Source organism: Octodon degus, unplaced genomic scaffold (assembly GCF_000260255.1).
Source record: "Octodon degus isolate 3935 unplaced genomic scaffold, OctDeg1.0 scaffold00001, whole genome shotgun sequence".
NCBI classification, from domain to species: Eukaryota; Metazoa; Chordata; class Mammalia; order Rodentia; family Octodontidae; genus Octodon; species Octodon degus.
In genome coordinates, this window is record NW_004524577.1 from 895,837 (window position 1) to 917,659 (window position 21,823).

General features: G+C 45.2%; 2 protein-coding genes and 1 pseudogene across 2 annotated transcripts in view; all 3 read left to right on the forward strand.

The window, feature by feature from the left end:
- The first annotated feature begins 1,155 nt into the window (after positions 1 to 1,155).
- On the forward strand, positions 1,156 to 7,889 carry CUNH16orf52 (chromosome unknown C16orf52 homolog). Its single transcript, XM_004622875.3, has 3 exons — positions 1,156 to 1,162; positions 2,256 to 2,468; positions 7,115 to 7,889. Exons 1-3 carry the CDS (start codon positions 1,156 to 1,158, stop codon positions 7,297 to 7,299), a joined length of 405 nt encoding a protein of 134 aa, XP_004622932.2. The 3' UTR covers positions 7,300 to 7,889.
- LOC111815192 lies at positions 4,162 to 4,302 on the forward strand (annotated as a pseudogene).
- Positions 7,890 to 16,718: 8,829 nt separating the features above from the next.
- Positions 16,719 to 21,823, forward strand: part of Vwa3a (von Willebrand factor A domain containing 3A) — a 56,141-nt gene continuing 51,036 nt past the window's right edge. The window contains exon 1 of the mRNA XM_023713344.1: positions 16,719 to 16,837. The gene's annotated coding sequence lies outside the window, so the exon portion shown is untranslated. The remainder of the gene's footprint in view (positions 16,838 to 21,823) is intronic.

The window sequence follows — 21,823 nt, forward strand, 5'->3', positions numbered from 1 at the left end:
TCTTACTACACAGCTTGGACGCGTAGCGATCCTCCTGTCTCAGCCTCCTCAGCGCTAGGATCACAAGCGTGTGCCACCATGCCCGGTTGTGGGTGCCGGCTCGGTGCAGCGCTGGCACGGCATGCAGTATTGGGGATCAAACCCAGGTCTTTTCACTGGCCAGGCAGGTGCTTTGCTGACCTCTCTCTCAGGGGCCCCCCTACAGTTTTAAATATTTGCCAGCCAAACATCTCAAATGTAAACCAAGTCTGGCAGATATTATATCGTTACCAGTGGAACTTTATTTGTATGCTATGAAAAAAGTTGCTTCTGCAATAGGAGTCTCCAGTACTGCATTTTGTCAGCGGGCCTTTCATTGTGTAGTCTTACAGCAATTACGGCTTTTAGAGCCGAATAGTGACTAAGAGAATAATTTGTTGCAAGTCTTTCCTGAATGATCAGGGCTATTTCCTGTTGAGAATTCTGAGGCACTGCTATGAATGCCTTCTTTATTTGCAAAATTACAATAAATGTATTATCATGATAAGACATTCCTTCCTCTCAAGTAATCTCTTGAAGGGAACTTTAGTGTTTCAGTTTGAGAACAAGTTTACAGCTCCCTAGTGCTGTTTACCTCTTTGACTTTCAGGCACTTACTACGCAACTTGAACGATTAGTAAAAATAGCCAGTATTTGCACTTGGCATACCTGTCTTTGGCCTACGAAGGTACTCGGCTCTGAGCAGCAGGCGGGGCCGTAGTGGCCGGCAGAGCTGTGAAGATCTGCTCGCTGTGTCCCACTGTCCTCCATCCTGCCCGACAGCCCGGTAGCTGTAATGCTGCTTAGACCTGTGCTGGTGTCGCCGCGTTGCCTGATTATTAGATGTTTGGGAGACAAAGTTCAGCTTGTTTCACTCACAGTTATGGTCAGATCTCACATGAAGAGGGAAAAAGGATGTAATTTTGAGAACAGGTCTGATTTCTTGCTTCACAATCTTTGAACACACCTTCATTTCTAAGAACGCGTCAGTGGCAAGATGCAGGTGACACGAGCAGACCCCCGGTGGCCTGGCGGGCGTGCATGACATCTAGACCGACGGGTCTGGCTCAGGTCGCTGCTCTGCGGCCCAAGCGATGCCAGGATTGCTCTGGCTGACTCGAGAGAAAGCACGTGTTCATGGCGGGTGCGTTGATGTCGATGTCAGCGTCTTTATTTTTTTTAATTTGTGTTTATATTGAAAGGGTAATGTGGGGCCAGTTAGGATGCCCCTCTCCCACAATGCAGGTGCGAGTCAGTGGTTCCAGAAATTTCTGCACTTGAACTTTTGGCTAGCTATTTTCTCCTCTGTAGTTCCTCTTATAGTTTATTCTTCTTATGGAGAAATAGGAGAGAACACTTTTTACTTTCTTGATGTAGGTTTCTGTAAACTAATTCACCTGTTTCACAGACAGGTTCCTTAGGCTGCTGATTTTCTCTTGTGGTGCTACAGGTCACAGCCAGGGCGCGGCGCATGCCAGGCCAGAGCTGTGCCACTGAGGCCCATAGCAGGCCTAGGTCCTGGGGTTTGACCAAGGAATGTAGCACTTGATGTCTTTTTACAAAAGTCTTTTGTGTTAATGAAATACCCTGGTGGGGTGGGGGCTTTAAAAAATTATCCTTGTCATTTGCCTCTGCTTTTCTGTGGAAGCATGCCAGGAATTACATGAACATTTATTTGTATACTGTATAAAAATTGGTGAGCTGAAGCCTTTAACTTTGATGAACATCACTTCTAGTGTTTAATCTGTTATTTAATTTTATTTATAGATTGTGACTAGACGTGTCTCAAGTTTTTCAGTTCAACCAAAAGTACTACACAGTGAGCCTTGAGTCTGAGAACAGAAATGTCACAGCTCCTGTTAGTGTACAAGTCCCAGAGGGCAGGCGCCTCCGCTGTCTTATTCCCTGCTCCCTGTCTGGAGTCTGGAGCAGTGCCAGACAGAAGTGCCCGGAAGAAAGGTGTTTGTTTAATGCGTAACTCGATTAACTACCTTTTACCTGCTTTAATGGCTTCTGTGAGGTTTGGGGGCTCGTTTTGTCCTCGAAGTTCACTGTGTATCCTGTGCCAGGTATTGCTACAGGATGAGTGACAGCAGCATGCTTTAGAGTGGGACTTGGGAGTTAAGCTCTTGAATGACCCGCAAACAGAAGATGTAAAGATAAAGACAGAGGTGATGGTGGGAAATTCTGAGTGTGTGAGCCCCACTAAACTGTTGCCACCTTTTGCATCTTCCCAGGAGCACTGACTGTGGGCCTAGTGCGACAGTGTCAAACCATCCACGGACGCGATCGGACATGCATCCCTCCCCGGCTGCCCCCCGAGTGGGTCACCACACTGTTTTTTATCATCATGGGAATCATTTCACTGACTGTCACATGTGGCTTGCTGGTGGCTTCCCACTGGCGAAGAGAAGCTACAAAGTACGCGCGCTGGATAGCATTCACTGGAAGTAAGTAGCACGTAGCACGAGCTTCTGCATTCTCTAGAAGGTACGCCTGCTGTGCCTGCGAAGAGCCAAGATCAGTAACAAGGACGGCTGGCCACCAGAGAGCGCCACTTTGCATGTGCCGAGAGATAAACTCCCAGCCCCATCCGTGCTTCAAACCTTCCTGCAAGACCAGAGCATCCACAGTTTAATTGCTTTGTATGAATTGCTATTTTAATGAATCTTATTTTTTATCACATTGTGACATAAGTTATTTCAGGTTTGTGACTCAGGAGCTATCACTAACAGTCTACATGAAGGTATTGGTATCTTCTATCAAAATAAAGATAAATCTAGAAAAAATATTAAAAATATAAATTATGTGAAGGTGGTGAGTTGCTATTTAATATAATTTTGAGTTTCTGTTGTGTATTGCTGTATGACTATTGAAGAATCAACAACATATTTGGTTATTTAATTATTTATCAACATTTCTTACTGCTCTACCCCCAATGGCATGATAAATTTATCTATTATACAGTGTCTTATACTTTGCAAAATTGGTTTAATTTCAAAACACATCAGAAGCTTATCCCATGTTAAACAAAAACTTAAATGCACAAAGAAAAGATATTTCTATAATTTTGGGAGGGACATTTGACCATACACACTTTCTGATAGTAATAGCTGTTGCTGCCCACCTTCATGTGGGGAGGCAGCAGACAGTCTTGCTAAGCACTCTGCGTGTGCCAGGCGGCTCCCCACAGCACAGAACTGTCTGCCCCAAAGGGTGCCCCTGGAGAAGGCTGCTCTCGAGATGGGATGAGGTGCCTGGGCCGCCCAGAGCAAAACCTAGCTTCCAATCCAGGGTCTCCAAAGGGTCCTGTTTGCCTAAGTTTCTAACACTGGGTATTACAACACTGCTTACTTTCACTTGAAATGTTTATTTAGAACTAGTGTGATTAGCATATGAGCTCATTATCCCTGTTAATGTTAAAACGCAGCTTATCTTTAAGGCTGTAGGATAGTAAAATTCCCTTCTGGGTCTCTGTTTCTAGCTAGCTTTCCATGAAACTTTCTCTTTCATGTCTGTTTCTCATTCTTTTTTTTCTCTCTATACTCCCTTAGTTTTAAAATTTAGATTGAGCAAATTGCATTTGATATAAAAAGCTTCCGCCCCTTGTTAAGCGATGCGAAACAAGTCGGTCGTTTCCTCCGTTGAGGAGACCTCCAAGCCAGCTCTCCCCTAGAGCGTAAGGGCGTAGGCTGTTGCAGAGCCCGGCAGCTGAGGGGTGGTGAGGAGCTCGAAGAGGCGGATTCTGTGTCTTCCATTCACAGACGTGTCGCTCACCTGAATAGGAGTAATAACAGAAAAGGGTTTCGGGTCTGCATTCAGTTGGAATTTGAGAGCGCAGATGCTCTGAATACAGAAATCTAAACTGCGATTTAGCAGAGTTGTCTGAGGCAAAGCATGTGTAAAGACTCTTACACAAGCCCCTGGTTCACCTGCCCCAGGGCGAGTGAGGAGTAGGGTTATCTGTGTAGTGCATCCTCCTTCAGCAGGAAGTATTTACATGTGTACAATCAGTCCCAAATGTGCACATTTTTGTATTTTAGTTAAGCTGATTTTTAGAAGCAGGACGTGTACGTGGCGCACAACGTCAAGGGTCACCGAGCTTGGTCACCCGCCATCTAATCGCTGCTAACCTAGTTTATGACACTCAGCTGACAAAGGTGGCTTCCCCAGGGCGAGGCTCACCCATTGCACCCGGGTATGCTGAGCCCTGCAGTTCCTCCGAATGTGGAGATGCTGACTGTCTACTCTGCAGTAGTGTTCCTGCTCTCCCCGGGAGGAACCCTACTTATGAAATTGCCCACTAGACGTGTCCCACGTAGAGAACACACGCATCCATCTGTGTGTCTCCTACTACACGTACATGTGCATTTCTACACTATTATGATTTTTGCTGTCTTATTCTTCTTCATTTCCTTAAATACTGTTTTTGTTATCAGAGCTAGTCTTTGGGGTTGACAGTTCTGAGAGGAATTGAGTTCCTCCTAGTGATGCCCTTGAAGATCTCCTTTATTGTACATATTCCAGTTGGGCTGCACTTTGTATAATAACTTGAGGGCAGCTCACATGGCTGTGTGCACTGAGGAGGTACAGGCAAAAAATGGAAATGAGTTCTCTTCTTTAGGGCCTGCTTTGCCTTCGCTGCTAGCGTCGTGCCACATCTACCAGCATGGCTGATTTCTCACCTAGCACCAAAGACCCTGTGCCACAGCAGACAGGGAGTTACTTCTCTGCTAACTTCCTGAGGTGACACATGCCAGTGTTAGTACTATTTCAAGAGCTCAAGTACTGTATCTGCACAGTTCCATTGTAAGTAGCCAGCCGTCTCCATCAAAGCTGGTCCCCAGGAAGTAAAGAGCATGTAATTCCCAGGATCTAAAACCAGTGTTTGAATAGGAGTTCATTCCTTACATAACATCGATTCGACTTTTCTAACCAATTTGGATTTTTTCTAAATTTCTTGAGAATATTAAATTCTAACTACAGTCACTAAATAAGTATTCCACATTAGATCTTGATTTTACAGTTAAAAATAAACTTGTTGCTCACATACACAATTGACAGAATGAACAAATTTAATGTATATCTCTTTAGTGTTTTCTTCTAAAGGACTGTAGTGTTTCAAAGAGTTATTTTATTGTTACACTAGAGATTGAACCCAGGTTTAATCCCTGGATTGCACTGAGCCACATCCCTGTGTCCTTTTTTATTTTCTATTTTGAGACAAGGTCTCACTAAGTTGCCCAGGCCGGGCTCAAACTTGTGATCTTCCTGCCTGAGCATCCCAGAGTGCTGGGATTACTTCATGCCTGGCCTCCCTTTTTTAAAAAATTCATTTGTCTGTAGCTACCTGGATTTTAGTTGTATTTTAGTCAACAAACTGTATTAAAGCCTTAAGAGCCATTACAGTTACAGCTCTGAGAAGTGGGCATTGACACTCATAAAGTTGTTGCTGACAGAACAGCAGAAAGGCCAAACCCTGTTAAAATTTAATACCTGAATGTTTTATTTGTTCTGTAATAGTTATCAGGAAGACTCCAAGTCATTTATGTAATTTTTGGATCATTTTGCCCAAAATGAAATATTACCTATGTATAACATAAGATCTACCTAAATGTTGCAAAGCAGAATGCTGGTTTGTTTTGTTTTGTTTTGTTTTGTTTTGTTTTGTTTTGTTTTGTTTTGTTTTTGGCGGAACCAGGGATTGAATGGTATATTTTTTAAATGGTATATTATTTAAATAAATGTTGCCTTTTAATATATTGATGGCATTCCATCTAGGAAAGGATTTATAATAGGCTCTCTAAGAGTTCTTGTGTTAAATTCCACTGACTGATTAATGCACGCATGAAGATGTACAGGCAGTGTCAGCTAACATGTTTATCCCGAGTTCTGCCCATATTCCTACGATAGGTTTAATTTGAAATGATTTCAAATTAAACTAATAACAAAGCTTCACCTCTTCATACACAGTGACTAGAAATCTATACTGAGGGAATACTTTTGCTCCAAAGAAATGTGAAGGATTATGAATATTTGAACAATATGTCTTCAAAAGCCAAAAATACTTTCTTAGGAAAGCTAATCTATCTTTAGTAATTTTTGTTTCCTGAGAAGAGCATTTCTTCAGTAACACGGAGTGACACACTTTTTGCTAAGGGATTAGACTGTGGAATTGCCTGTGTCCACACACTGATACTTTTCTGGAATCATTTTAGTAAATAGTAGATCTTACCCTTACATTATAACATTTCCATGTATTCAAGAACGTGAGGCGATAAGAGATAATGACTGTCACTTCGCTAATCATCATCCCAAAGGTCGAATATTTTTTTCTTCTAGCTACTTGAGAGTACAGTAAATGACACTAGCTAGGTATGGTGGTGCACATCTGTAATTCCAGCGTGCAGGAGGCTGAGGCAGGAGGAGCTGGAGTTGGAGGCCAGCCTAAGCTACATAGTGAAACCCTGTCTCCAAAACTAAAAGAGACTTATTTTTATGTACATTTTTAAAAATTATTGATGACAAATAGCAAAAAGACAATTGGTAGAATAACAACTATGAGGTCTGGGGATGTAGTTCAGTTGTAGAATGCTTGTCCAGCATGCAAAAGACTCTTGAGTTCAATCCCCAGTAAAAAAGAAAAGAACAACTATGATGATAATAGTGTGCAACATTTATTTGTTACTTCCTGTCAACCTGGCACTGTACTGAGAATTTGAAAGTTTTCTGTCCTCTGATATTTCCCGTTTTCAGAAAGGAACTAGAGCCCTCTGTGTAGCGGACCAGAATGAAATATTGGTTCTAGTCAGGAGTCTTAGGGTTATGCATGCTGTACATGAATACCTGATAGGATTGACTTTTCCCAATGCTGATAACGCAAAATGATCCTTACCAGGACTAGCCCGACTTTTGTTACATTCAGTTAAGTGTCAGTGATGTCATGTGACCTGGATCCATGCAGATCTTTTGACAAACGGTCCATAGTGTGACAGGTTTAACCTTGTTATCAGCCCACAATACCTCCTATAAACTTCTTTTGCTTTTAAAATCACCAAACCATGTTACTAATGTTGTGTTTTGGTTTGTTTTTCAGTGATCCTTTTCTGTATGGCTGCCCTAATATTTCCAATAGGATTTTACATCAATGAAGTCGGAGGTCAACCTTATAAATTACCCAACAACACAGTAGTTGGGTCGTCATATGTACTTTTTGTCTTATCAATTTTCTTTACAATAGTAGGACTTCTATTTGCTGGCAAAGTTTGTTTACCAGGCTGATGAATGTCTAGACTGCTTGACTTTTTTTTTTTTTTTTTTTTTTTTTAAGAGGGTGGGAGGACAAAGACAAGCTGTCTGAGCAATCTTGTAGGAAGATGCTTAGATGAAACTGATGCTGAAAAGAAAATAATTATTTGATTTGTTCTCACTATGCACTTTGGATTTTAAAAAAAATGAGGAGAGCCTTTTCCATAACCAAATACAGACAATATTGACTAAATCTCCTGAGCATATTCAGGCAGGCAGTCTGCACTGTGATAGCAGCCCAGTGACGGAGAACGCGTTGCACAGAAAAGCACGTGGCCCTGCGTGACTCTGTTGTTCCATTTGAATGTCTAACGATTCGTTTGAGGGGAAAAAAGTCTTAAGTATTTATGCATCAAGGTGGACCAGAGGGGATGCAAGAGAGGTGCGTGGGGGGCGGTCCTCGCCGCCGAAGGAGTGAGCGCTCGCAGCGTCCTTGCCGTGGCGCAAGCCTTGGTGCCAGAACGCATTGTCTTTGCATTGCTGTAACAAGAAGCCGGTAGATCAAAACTTGTTGGCTAAAATATATGTAAAAATTCTGAAGTTCCCTAATTTCTGTGTACAAACCAAGAAGACAGAACTCAAACCCTAAAAACATGTTGTTTGGGGCGGGCGGGGGAAATCTTCCTTATATTTATATAAATATATATAATATATATATTTTGCTGATGCCGTATACCGTGTGTATATATGTGTGTGTGTGCGCGTGTATGTGTGTACATTTACATATGCACACATGCAAGCCGTTCTTGGAAGAGAATTCTGGATGCTTTGCTAGCGAAACACTGTGGTGTGCAAACCTAGAACTCAGTAGAAAACAAGCCATTTATCTGAAGGCTGCGTAGTGGGGGGCGTCTTCAGTGTACCTCATTCTTCGTAGCAGCCTTGATTTTAACAGGTTTTTGTAATAGGTACAAATAATTCCATACCTTTCTAGGTGCAATTTTAAGTTAAGCTAAAAATTTCTAGGGTTAATTTATTTGTATATGATAGTAGAAGGTAAGATCATGTCAAACCTTATAATTTGAGGAATCTGATGCTATATTTAAATTATTGGCAACTGTTGTCTAATATATAGAGATTCTTTTTTTCTACTGGCTTGGGCCTGTTACATTAATAACGCATTTTATATGTTCAAGCACACAACTTTACGTAACTACAAAGTTCACTAGTAAATACCTGGCTGTTTTGGCTATTTATACTAATTTCACTCTGCCATAAAAAATTTTTTTCACCTGTAAGCATTATTAATATATCTTTACCAAATACTTGAGCAATACAGTATTTCTTTCTATGCTATATGCCTTTGTTTGTGAAAAGCTAATGATTTTGCATTTACATTAAAGGCTACACTAACCCCACAGCTTTAAGTTTTCCCTTAAGAAGCCTCACAGCTCGTCTGGGGACCCAGAGTCGTAAACGCAGCGCTTCTCCTCTCCACATTGCCACGCCTTCATGTCAGTGCTTAGCTGGTTTTTTTCTGGTGAACACTATAGATAATCTCCTGTTTAAAACATGGGCAGGAGGGTGTTTTGTGGTAATGGAGCTGCAGTTTTTCTCTTCAAAAGTGAAATGACAACCCAGATGTCCCTGTCACTAAGTAAATTACAAATTATAGAACAGTTTCTTGGAGGATGGGGCTCCCTCCTCAGACCCTCACAGTGTGACCTGGAAGAGCTTCATGTGTTTCACACTGGCTTGTTGATATTCACAGATCTGGCTGGAAGTGTAAATCCAACAGTATTCTATTGTAAAAACCCATGTTTCAGCTCACTGGGGAGTTTGGGGAGGATTCCAACTGCCCTCTGGTGCATTCCTTGAGTGTTTGAGGAGGATGTTACACTTTTCCTTCCCCAGGTTTAAAAAAAAAAAACAAACTTGGAAAATCCAAGGAAGATGCTTCCCTGGGTATCATGACATCTAGTGAATTCTTAGCCTCCACCAGATGTGTTCCGTGGCCATTTGGGATTGCAGCTCTGTTGGACTCCTCTGGTCCCCCACCAGATGGGTCACTCTGCAGGAAAGCTCTGGTCGTCGTCACTGTGCCACTGAGATGAGTGCTTGCAAAGTATGGCTCACGTGAATTTAGGGTACGACCAAGAGCTTTTCTCTTCCAAAGGATGGAATGGATTGTAAATAGTTTCTCAAAATATTTTTAACTGGATCATAAGCATGGGGAGAGAAAGTTTCTCAGCTGCTAAGAATTTCCCCACTGTTTACTTCTTTCACTTACAGTGGTATTGCGTGTAAGACTACAAAATCTAAGGTTTTACTGATACCTGTTACCCGCACCATTCTGTTGTCTTCACTTCCATCACTCCTGGAGGTCCAGTGTGCGAAGGGCCGGCATGGGAAGTCCCTTCATCGTTCAGCCCTCCAGCCCAGGACTGAGACCGACCCAGGTAGCAGTAGTACGTGAGGACAAGTCTTTGTGCTTTTGGAGACCGAACATTAAAATCAACTCATTCACACAAATTTCTGTAAATCCTGTAAGTGAAAAGATAGCCAACTGTCAGGTTGCGTTTAAAAAGGTCACTATACGTACTATGTAGTACAGTATTAATTTATAGCAGGAAACATATCTTGTAAACTGTATATAAAACACTGTTTTATGGTGCAATCATTTGTCAAAACTTTTGTCTGGTACCTTGTTTTTAGAGTGTGCGTTCTTCTCATACCTAAGAATATCACTGTAAAATCTGCTGAAAACTATTTTTAGGTTTTATTTGCACAAGACTGAACTAGTTTGAAATTTTTGGAAGCTCCTATTGAACATGCCTAAATATCTGTAAACAGTAAAAATCTTCAGTTCATTAAAAGCAAACATTTCAGTACAATTCTTTCCAAAGGTAATCCATGTTCTGTGTTGTCAGTGTGTGTGCTTCTGAGTCTTCCACCTCCTCCAAATGCTTTTCTTTATTTGTTTTGTTTTCAAAATGTCTTTCTTAATGTTCTAGATGACCAAAACACTTCATTGGTTTTTACTCTTTTGCCTAAAGCTTTGATATCTCCACTTGTTCTCTGAATTCACTGTTTTATCTGTTTAAGTGAAATAATAAATAGTCCTGGTGACAAACAATCTGTTGACTTAGAGAAAAAGCCCCCCAAAAGTATTGAAAACTAACTTCGGATATATACTTAGCTATTATTTTGCATCATGGGCTTCAAGGGAAGAACATGTTGCATTTATTTTTGTCTTCATTAAAAGACTACGAGCCTCAAGTTACTCTGATGGTAGTAACTGTTAACAACCCACTTTGATCTATTTCAAAACGGCTGTCATTCAGAAAGTTTTTGAAGGATAAAAATACGTGAAGGAAAAAAGTGGCCTGCATAGGGAGAACTTCCTGCGCAGAACTTTACGTTGTGTCGCCTCAAGAAGTTTTAAAGTCTGTGATCAAGGTCTGCATATTATCCCAACTTTATTAAGAATTGTTTTCTAATTGGTTATAACATTTTCAATTAATAATTTCAAAACAAATTGTTAATACAACTGTATAAAATGAACATAATTTTCTTCACTTGTATTTTTGTTATTGAGCAAGTTTATCAAAATAAATTGTCTACTAAAGCAACTCAAAAGGCTTCTTTCTATTACTTTGCAGTAACTTGGATTTCACGAGTCGGTTTCTTGCCGAGGCCTCGCACTTCCCGCAGCAGCATGGCCACGCCTCGTGGTTGGTTCTGGTAGCGCTGCGCTGCAGCGGGGACCTGCCTCCTTCCCCTCGCACTCCTAGCGCAGCCCTGGGAAGAGCACCGTTCACAGTCCAGGTGTGGCATAGCCTGGCTTGCTAATAAGCGTCTCTTAGCAGCAGAAGATGTCTGTGTGCCTCGTCTGCCGCGTGCGCCCATGAGCCGAACCTGAGCCAGAGCCCTGAGCTGCGCCTCGTCGTCTTTGCTTTCATCTCTCTGCCTTATACAGGCAGGGGGGAGGCCGAGGGTCTTTACCTCCGAAACCTTAACGTGTAGGTCGGGCAGTGCAGAGACCCTTGGTCTGTCCTCTTGTCCCCGTGCTCCCTTACAGGTTCCCTGTCGCTCTTTCTGGGGTGTCAGCCAGCCTGACAGAAACCAGTAAATACCTTTGCTGCTGCTGCTTCTCCATAGGGCCCTTTCCACATCCCTCAGGGGGCTTGGGGTGAAAATCCAGTAAACACTGGGTACTCTTGGCCTCTGGGTCTTCCAGTGCCCTACTGCCTTCGCACCACCCACACATCCTGCTGGTTGGTTGCTAGGATTAGACGTCCTGAAGGATTTGTTTTTTCCCTGCATAAACATTAACAGGTCAACTGGGAATTGTGATGGCAGTCATTCTGAGCTTTGCGAGGGCTGGGTGACTTTCTCCTTTTGTTTGGTAATTCCTTAGGAAATGGCAATATGGGGTTTAAAATACTGTGGTTTTGACTTAGTCTTCTGTTTCTTCTAGCCAACGTCTGGCGGCAGGAGAAACACCAAGCTTAGAGGGATGGATTCTTTTGTGCAGAGTCAGCTCTTGGGTCATATTAACCCAGCAACAAAATGAAGGCAGATATTTATAAATAGCATTGAAGATAGAAAGGGTAACTTCAGGGTTTTTTAGTGTTTTGGTCCCCCTTCTAGGAGAAGACACTGTAGAATGGCTTTTTCAGTCATTGTTCAAGGTTTTTGTGTATCATTCCCAGTTCATTCAGATGACAGCCTAAGATCACCTAAAATTAGATTTTGAGAAGAGACTTTTGATGAGGCTCATATTTTTAGAGTTGGACGACAGGGCATGGTGGTGCCCACCTGTAGTCCCAGCACTTGGGAGGCTGAGGCAGGAGGATCTTGGGAATTCAAGACCAGTGTGGGCTACAAAGGTGAGTCCAAGGCAGCCTGAACTGCAGGGCGAGACCTGCCTCAAAAATCAATCTGCAAGAGCATGTCAAGCGTGTCCATTTTCAGATGAAGAACTTGAGGCCTCCTAAAGCTTACTGATTTTCCCAGTCACAGCAAGAGCCCAGCGGAGCACTCGGCATAGGAGGAGTGTCCTTGGCAGGGGAGCCTCCACCCGAGGAGCGGCAGGCCTGCGGAGCCGGCGTTTGGTGCCTCGTCTGCTGCCTGGAGCTCGTGCTTGCTCCCGCCACGTAGGGTCCTTCCGAGTGAGGTGAGGACACACAGGCAGCACTCAGCTGTTGTAGCACCCTTGCTAGATGGCTGTGACTAATTGCAAATGATTACAAGGAGTGTCGCTCTCACGTTGCGTCCCTGAGAAACCTGGTGCAGTGCTTTACACATTGAATTATCAAAAGTTAACTTCAGGGCTAGGTTACAAAGGAAAATTATGGAATCCTATTTCCTGGAAATAAATTTCAGTAGTATTTTCCCTGAAGGCAGAGGCTCGCCTAGACCAGCCTTCAGAAGTGTGGCCACGTCACCCATATTCGGCTCTATGAGGCCAGTTTCACTGGACTCCACCTCTTCTGCTGCTGAATTCGCAGTATACTGAAGCGAGCGCGCTGACCCGAGCACGCTCTGGGCCTCTCCGACACGGGTGCTCTGGATGGTGCTGTCTTGCAAAGCCCTGGTCCTGCCAGGGTGTCTTAATTACTTCTAAAAGGAAACGGCTCAGAGATTTGGTATGTTAGATGCGGCTACCCCAGTTGGCCACTTTCAGACACTTGAGTGAATGTTGCCAATTACATTTGTTCACTGTTGAATCAATCCCCATTTATTATCTTAGATGTCAGGGTAAGTCAGTCATAAACACTGTCCTAACTCCAGCACGCCTTCTCCTGTTGTTAAAGTAGTTAGTTGTTCTAGACAACTCAGCTATGTTCTTAAAGTAAAAAAATTCTTGCCCCTTTATATTGCCTTGTTTTCTATGACCAGTGGAAATACAGTTGAAGAACCAGTCAAAGAAAATAATTTTTGGTATTGCTTCCCAATTGTTTCGGTCTTTTGAAACAGGGCCTCCCTATGTAGCTTGGGCTGGCCTTGAAGGGACTGTGTAGCCCATACTGGTCTCTAGCTGTGGGCGATCCTCCTGCCTCAGCCTCTCTAGCGGTGGAATTACAGGCTTGTATTACGACAGCCAACTTATTTCCAAGTTTTTGCCATTTCAAATGCTGCTTTAAATTTAGACCTGAGATTACAAAATCTTCCCAAGTATCAAAATAACCTGGCATTCTAACTGAAGCGAATCAACTACTCTGTTAAGGGAATTCATATTTTTAAAAGTACTGTGGTTAATGGTGGTATTCAAGTAGTTTAGGAAAAAAAACTGAACATTTAAATGTGTGTGTTACATGCTTTGCTGTGTCATCCTAATCCTTTGTGTAGTAAAAGGTGATATTTTACTTACTAGAAAACTTAAGATCAAAAAGGTGAACAGCCTACCCACAGTTCTATAACTAGTAGTTGGTGAAGCAGGATTTTAAACCCGGGATTCCTCACTTCAGATCTAGGATGCCTGCTGTCGCATGTTGCCGGGTTGGCTAGTCCGAAGGAAATAAAAATAGCTTGTCCCACTTGCATGATTCCTTGGCTCTCACATGAGGCTAAATCTGTGGTTGGCTTCATGTTGGTGTGGAATGCAAAGAGCCATCAAAGGTACCCCCTACTTAGAAACAGCTTGCGAATGTTGTCCACCTTGCTGAAACCCTAAAAACTATGCACCAGAAAAGGTTGCTTGTTCAGTCCTCCTCTGTGCCGTTCGCACCCCTGCGCTGTCTTTGCAGCCGCTGTCGAGTGGCACTTTGCAGGGCACATACCCGTAAACTGTGAAGCCAATGAGGCCCCTCAGACTGATGGGATTTCAGGACTTGAGCACCTCAGGAAATTTCCACGGGCAGGCTCCTCTCCACCTTCCTCTCATGCCCTTAAAACTCAACCAGATCCCTTCCATCATATGGGTTGGACACTTAGAGATGATCGGATTGCCCCAGGCTGTGTCCCTGGCTCGTATGTCACTGCCGTTGGTCTGCACATTGCTATAGACATCCCGGGTCCCGTCCAAATGTGCAGGAGCTGACCCTGGCTGGGCCACTGGGGTGGGATCGCCTCTACTGTGGACTGACCCGGCACCCGGGGCCCTGTTTCTTGGCTCTTGTGTTCTCCCCATGGTGCTACTGCCAGCCCTTGAGTGGGCTTCTCCACCCTGTCAGCTTAACATCTCTAATATTTTGTTCTCCATTCATATAGGAAAATACTCCCCCTCTTTGTCTTCCCTCCAGAGATATTAGTGTCTGTGTCTTCTCCGTCTCTGGTTAATACAACAGATGTAAACTTTTTCTTCTAGAAAGCTTCCTGCCTCAGCCGAGATGACGTCATAGGGCTGATTTCAGCTTCTCTCTCCAGAACTGGACACAGATGCTGGGCCTGGCCAGTCAGGGCGGTAACGGTTGGCCCGTGAGTGAGCATGGGGCGTGACAGGAGGCCAGCCTGGGCCTGCTGGAGAAGTGTTCTTCCCGTGAGGTCGCTAAGTCCAGGGAGCTTGGTGCTGCTTCTGCAGTGTGTCAGCCATGCCTGCAGTGCCTACGAGGGAGCTCTGTGTCACATCATGTCAGGTCGAGGTCATCTCCGAAGCCAGAAATAGCCTTGAATTACTTGTCACTTAAGCAAATAAATTCCATTTTTTCTGAAGCTTCAGTTGGGCCTCGGTCTCTTGGGTGAAAGGGCCCTGGTGTGCTCTCACTTTCCTCTTGCCACTAACCGTGTTCCTCACCGCCCCTGCTTAGACATGTCACCGTAAGCTTTTAGTTAGCTTCAGCCTTTACAGAGGTAGGAAGAAGACCCGTTGATTTCATGCTGCTTCTTAGCTCAACAAAATGCTTGTTCCTTGACTGCAGGAGAGGAAAGTACAAGTTAAGATACATCAAAGCATGTCTTGGGTGGTATTACCAGGTAAGCGCTCCTGGGTGGATGAATCACCACGCCCCAGAAGCTCGGGTCGGAGAAGGAGCTTCCTGCTGCGCCCTGCGTCCTCCCACTGGGGCCCCCTGGTCCACAGCCCAGGAGGAGCTAAGTGAAAAGGCAGCGCGCACAGCCGTCTTCTTGGTTGGTAGGATAGAAAATACCGCGCTCTGCTTTGTCCGCACGGCACAGAATATCCAGGATGTACGCCGCATGAGTGCAAGCGGAAGGAGGCACGAACAGTTTTCAGTGTTGGGTTTCACTTCTTGTAAGATATTAGAACGCTGTGTATCTGGGGATCAAGGAAAATGGGGCTCTCATGCCTCAAAGAAGCGGTATCTCAGCACTCGGGAGGCCGAGGCAGGACATGGCCACGGGTTCAAGGCCATCCTGCCCTGCATCGTGGGACCCTGTCTCAACAAAACAAAACAAAGAGGCACCTCAGCGTTAATCAGCCCCTTCCGCCCATGACGTCCATCAAGGTGTGCAGAGTGGCCCTTGCCAGTGGTTGGTCGTGGCCGGGATTCCCTTCTTTCTGATCACCCCAAGCCCCATGCTGCCTTATGACCGTGGTGAAGTGCAAGATGCCTCGGATTGGTACATGGTGCTCCCAGCCCGGGAGCATTCTACTCAGATGGCAAGAGGTTTAGAAGCAGTTTCTCTCTTAAGGAGTTCGGTTACTTCTGACAGCTCCAGTGCTTAAGCACCTAACGCCTGTCACAGATTACATGTGTTCTAACTTACAAACAAGATTCAGAAAGTGAACACTGATTTGAGATTGTCCTGGACTGATTTCAAAACAAAACAAAACAAAACAAAGCAGCTAAATGGTGGTCCCCTAGTCACAAGGCTGACTGATGTGGGACTTGTCGCTTACTCACTCTTTACAACAAGGGGCTGAGGAGGCCTGCAGCCTTGGGTGAGCACTGAGGATCGTTATTATTGCCACGCTACCCCACAGTCCCCTGGCTGCTGGCTGTGAGCAGGTGTCATGAGTCCTCAGCAGACAGCCCAAATGTTCTGATGTGCACCTGGCTTCAGGAACCACTGGGGCAGATCATCTGTTCTGACCTCAGAGGTCCCTGGGCTCCCTGCTGTGTCAGCCTGGTGTGGATGGGCTGGGCCCAGACTCCCTCCTCACCCTGCAGTGTGTTCAGAGACCCTGGGGTGGGGGTGGTGAACCATGGCACTGCGGTGTCTCTGTCCCATTGCTGCCCTAGGGAGTCTGAGGAGGAAGGTTACCACCTTTTCTACCTGTTGCAGGCTCTGGTATCTTCGGTTCTTACCACAAGTAAGGCAGCAGGCACCAGGACTCTGCTGGTATAAACTGTAGTTTCTTGCTGACCCAGGGGTTCGTGAGACAGAAAAGAGCTCCCAGTCCTGCTTCCAGCATTTTTGTGAAGGTGGAACAAGTGAGTGATGAGGAAAAAGGTTGTTGTGGACAGTCAGTGGTGTTCCCTTCCCTGAGCTGAAGTGGTGCAGTCTGTTACCTTGGAGACCAGCTGACGCTTCCCTGTGCAGCAGGCTGCACTGCTGAGTTACTTGGAAGAGCTTGACGCAACTACAAGTTGAAACTAGGAAAAACAAGGCCCTGGGTGCTGAAGCCCTTCTCCGAAGTCAGAGAAATAAACAAATGCAGGCTAAGGTAAGTGTCACAAGGCTTGGTGGGGAGGGGTGCTAAGCAGCTCTAGACTGAGAAAGATTTGAGGCCCTTGGCATCAGCTCCCTGGTGCCCAGCCATGTTCTAGGTCTTGGGGGCTTACAGTCATGAGGAAGTAATGGAGCTGGCCAAGGCAGCGCCAAGACAACCTGGTAGGAGGCAGAGTGGGGACAGCGAGGAGAACTTGCAGAGGGTTCCGCTGTGGGAACTGGAGACACTTGGGATTCGGAAGAAAAGTGGACTCAGCTTTGACAGAAGGTGCAAAGGGCGTTCCTAGAAGAAAAACATGAGCAGGAGAAAGGGCGTGCGGTAGGAAGTGCATAGAAGCAGCAGCTGCCAAGCAGCCAAGAAGGGTGAGCAAGGAGCAGGCCCAGCGGGGAAGGGCTCGTGACTGCAGGCTGGCTCTGGGGAGGAGATCGAGGTGGTTATTCTGAAGCCCGAGGAGCCGCAATGCGGCTGCAAACAGGGCAGCAGAAACAGCCCTGTGTATGGGAAGGATGGTGGGAAAGCTCATCCGGCACCGAGGCTAGTGTGGGCGAGGCCAGGGGGAGCTGTGCAGTTCACAGCACAAGCCCTGTGGGTGCTTTCTCCCGGATAAGGACTTAGGACAATCCTAGATCCAGCTGTTGCCGTCAGGAGCCAGCTAGCAGCTTTCTTTCACCCCATAATCAGAGCTCACTCCCCAACGAGCCCAACCGTCAGCTTCTGTGGACAGCTTGCTTGCTCTCTTCCTCTCTGGCCACTCCCCCAGGACAGTGTGGGCCACCTTCCCCTAAACTCTGAGCCCTGCCCTTGGTACCTCTCTTCAGTGAGTGCTTTTGAGCAGCTCCTGGGTTCTAGGCACTGCTTCATGCCAGTCTTAGCAGTGAGCAGCGCTAAGGCCCTGCTCGCCCCACACGTCTCCCTTCTAGTGTACTAGGCTAAGACAGAGCGGGCAGGCGGTATCAGAGGTGAAGCGTCCGTGGCTAGCACGAAGCAAGCCATGGGGGTGCTGTCCAGGCTCGGTCCTGAAAGGCGGCTCATCTGATCAGGATCCACCCGAGCAAAGGCTGCATCCTGTTCGTGCTGCCTGCAGTACCACCTCTCTGGCCGCAAAAGCTGCTCTATAAATGTTCAGGAAGGGGTGATTGCTTGTGTGTCTTGGCTGAAGTTCTTAAAGAGCAACACATTCTTAGTGCTATTTTAAATTTCTGTTGTACTTTCATTTCAAAAACACACTTTAAAAAATCTCTGCCTTCTTTGGACTTCTTGACAGTGGAGCTGAGAAGTGCAGACCGTCGCTGTTACCCCACTCCACACAGATGGAGAGACCAAGGTCTGAAGCTCTTTCTGGTACACGGTGTTGTTTGGTAGTTTGTGTGGTCCCACCTCTCCACCAGCCCACACAAGTCACCCCAGAATCTAGTTGTGCAGGCCTCTGGATTCTTAAAAAATGCCATCCCCGAAAAGAGCGGGCCGAGCCACCGTTGGTGGAGGTGTGTGTTCACCCAGCACTTGTACCTCATCAGTTCTTGCCGTGCCGTGAGAGGTTCCAGAAGATCTTACTGGACAAGCCAGCTTTGACTTTCTTTCCTTCTCTTTCTCTTTTTCTTTTCTTCCTCTTTTTTTTCCTGTATTTTAGGGAAGGGTCTACAGGGTGTTCAGGGTCTCACTACTAGGTCAGACTTTAGTGATCCACCTATTTACAGCCTCCCAAGAGCTGGGATTACAGGTGCGCCCCACTATGCCTGTCTCAGCATGTTCTCAGGGATCGAACCCCCAGCCCCTGCGCATGCTTGCAGGTGCTTTAATCTGCTGAGTTATTTGGCCGGCCCTTCTTCCTCTCTTTCTCTCTCTCTCTCTCTCTCTCTCTCTCTCTCTCTCTCTCTCTCTCTTTCTTTCTTTCTTTCTTTCTTTCTTTCTTTCTTTCTTTCTTCACTCCCTCCCTCCCTCCCTTCCTTCTTGCTCTTGCCAGGCAGGCACTTATTCTACTGAGCCATCTCCCCGGCACCTCCCTTCCTTCTTGTTTGTAGACATTGTCACATTATCCTGCCACTTCCAAGAAAAGAAAGCATGCTCTTGAATAAAAGATTAAAAAACTCAAAACAAGAAGAGCAAGTTGTAAAGCCATCATTAGACTGTTTAGCAATTTCTTAAAAGAACACAGTGAGGCAGGGGAGATAGCTTGGCAGTCTAAGTGCCGACCTGGCAAGCGCAAGGACCCCGGTTTGATCCCTGGCACCTCATGCCATACCGGCCCTGCCCTGGGCATGCTGTGCAGCCTGAGACCCGGCATGGTGGTGCACAGCTGTAATCCCAGTGCTGGGGAGGCTGAAACAGGAGGATCACGAGTCAGAGCTGTGTAACTTGACCCTGTACCAAAGACATAAATAAAAAAAAAGTTTTTCTTTAAAAAACACAATAAACTATTGTTTAAGCTGCAGACTCATTCAGAGTTTCTCATTTGCTGTGTTTGCCAGGACATTTGTTGCAAGTAATAGAAATCTAGGGCCAGGGATGTAGCTCAGCGGCAAAGTGCCTGTTAAGTGCAAAGTCATGAGTTTGCACAAAAATAAAAAAAAACTTTACAGAGAGGGGTAGAGAATTATAGAGAACAGGGTATCACATGGAATCCAAGAGCAGAAAATTAGTCGATTCTTACCAATGCCTGGAATAAATAATTGAAAATTCAAGAACCAAAGTAGGTTCTTAATTGCCTACTTTCACCTTCCCACCTTGAAATGTCTGTTGTCTGCCAGAACCTGGTTTCATAGACATAACATTACTTTAATATCTAATGAATGTTAATTAATATGGAATTCCAAGTGTAAGTGTTCTAAATCAGAGGAGCACAGTTCTGTGAAAGTCTGGGTAAAACAAAGGACCTGAGCTAGAATAAAATGTGGAAAGCAATTCCTGAAATAAGTAACATTTGAGTTGAAACATCAAGAATGAAATTAGTGTGCTGGGAAAGGAAAAGAATGTTCCAGAACAAAGGGAGCACAGGAACAGGCTGTGTGGTCAGAGGAACTGTAGAATGTTCCAGAACCCTTGCAGGACACAGAAGAGGAGGACAGTGGTGAGGTGGAAAATCTCGAAAGGTAGGTGGGGATGGCCAACCCATGCTGGCCCCAAATAGTATTTTAAGGATCTCCTTGTTGATTCTAGCAATAGGGGAACAGCTGGACAGCTTTAAACAGGAAGGAGATGATGCGAATGTCATGTTGGATTTGTTTTCTGGAAGGTTATTCAGACCAGCGAGAACAGATGGGGACATGGAGGGCACAGGAAGCCAGTCAGAGTCTGGTGCAGTTGTCTGTGACAGAAATGGAAGGATGTGGCCTAGAGAAATGTCAGTAGAGACGGAAGTGGAGAGCTTTGAGAGAGGAGAGATTCATAAAATTAGATGATAGACAGGATAATAGGAATGAGCGTCAAGAATAATTCCTAGATTTTGACTCATGTAGGTAGAGCGGTGCTACATCTTTGCTGTCCCAAGATAAGAGAAAAAAGATAGGCTTGTAGTGAATACCATGACTTCAGTCTTGGGCATCTTGGGTTGGTCTGAGGTACTTCAAATAGAAATATCCAGTGCCAGAGAATACCTCGGTCTGAAGGGAGAGCAGGAGGCCTGGGTTCTTGATACACAGGTACATAGGTAGAAGTTGAAGTCTTGAAAAAAATAAAAAATAAAAAATTAAAATTAAAATTTAAAAAACCCAAATTTGGGGCTGGGGAGATGGCTCAGTAGAATAAGTGCTTCTCTGACAAGTGCAAGGGCCTGAGTTCACTCCCTGGTTCCGCAAAAAAAAAAGAAGTTGAAGTCTTGGACATTGGTAAAATGGGCTAGAAAAATGAGCAATGGGAGAACAACAGTGTGTGCTGTGAGCCTTCAAGATACAGCTTGTAATCTCAGAGAAGGAGGAGTCTGAGGAGGAGCAGGCAGGAAAGAAAAGAGCTCCTGAGAAAGATGCTGCAGAGATAAAGCGGTAGGACAGGTATTCTCTCTGCTTTTCTTTTCTTTTTCGTTTGTATTTTATTTATTTATTTATTTATCTATTTATTTATTGGCAGAACCAGGGATTGAACTCAGGCCCCTGCACTTGCCAGGGAAGGGCTTATTCTACTGAGCCATCTCCCCGGGCACCCCTCAACCTGCCTTTCTCTTTTTAATTAATTAATTAATTAATTTTTTCCCTTCCTTTCTCATAGTCTTTTTCTGTTTGTACGTGGTAACCCTGTAGCTCTTAATTCCAGATTCACAGAGAGAATCTCCACCATTGATTCAGTAAGCTGTGACTTGGAAGCTTCCCCCTTGGACTACAGATGTGGTTCTCAGAGTGCAGATGCGGTTCTAGGGTGTAGATGCGGTTCTAGGGTGTAGATGCGGTTCTAGGGTGTAGATGCCGTTCTCAGGGTGTAGATGCGGTTCTAGGGTGTAGATGCCGTTCTCAGGGTGTAGATGCGGTTCTAGGGTATAGATGCGGTTCTAGGGTGCAGATGCGGTTCTCAGGGTGCAGATGTGGTTCTAGGGTGTAGATGCGGTTCTAGGGTGTAGATGCGGTTCTAGGGTGTAGATGCCGTTCTCAGGGTGTAGATGCGGTTCTAGGGTATAGATGCGGTTCTAGGGTGTAGATGTGGTTCTCAGGGTGCAGATGCGGTTCTAGGGTGCAGATGTGGTTCTCAGGGTGTAGATGCGTTTCTAGGGTGTAGATGCGGTTCTAGGGTGTAGATGCAATTCCCAGGGTGTAGATGCGGTTCTAGGGTATAGATGCGGTTCTAGGGTGCAGATGTGGTTCTCAGGGTGTAGATGCGGTTCTAGGGTGCAGATGCGGTTCTCAGGGTGTAGATGCGTTTCTAGGGTGTAGATGCGGTTCTAGGGTGTAGATGCAATTCCCAGGGTGTAGATGCAGTTCTAGGGTGTAGATGTGGTTCTCAGTGTGCAGATGCGGTTCTAGGGTGCAGATGCGGTTCTAGGGTGTATAGATGTGG

Bases quoted from the DNA above. Each gene is read 5' to 3' on its own strand.
- CUNH16orf52 (XM_004622875.3), top strand. The intron at 2,469-7,114 runs GTAAGTAGCACG...TTTGTTTTTCAG, and splicing joins CTGGATAGCATTCACTGGAA to TGATCCTTTTCTGTATGGCT.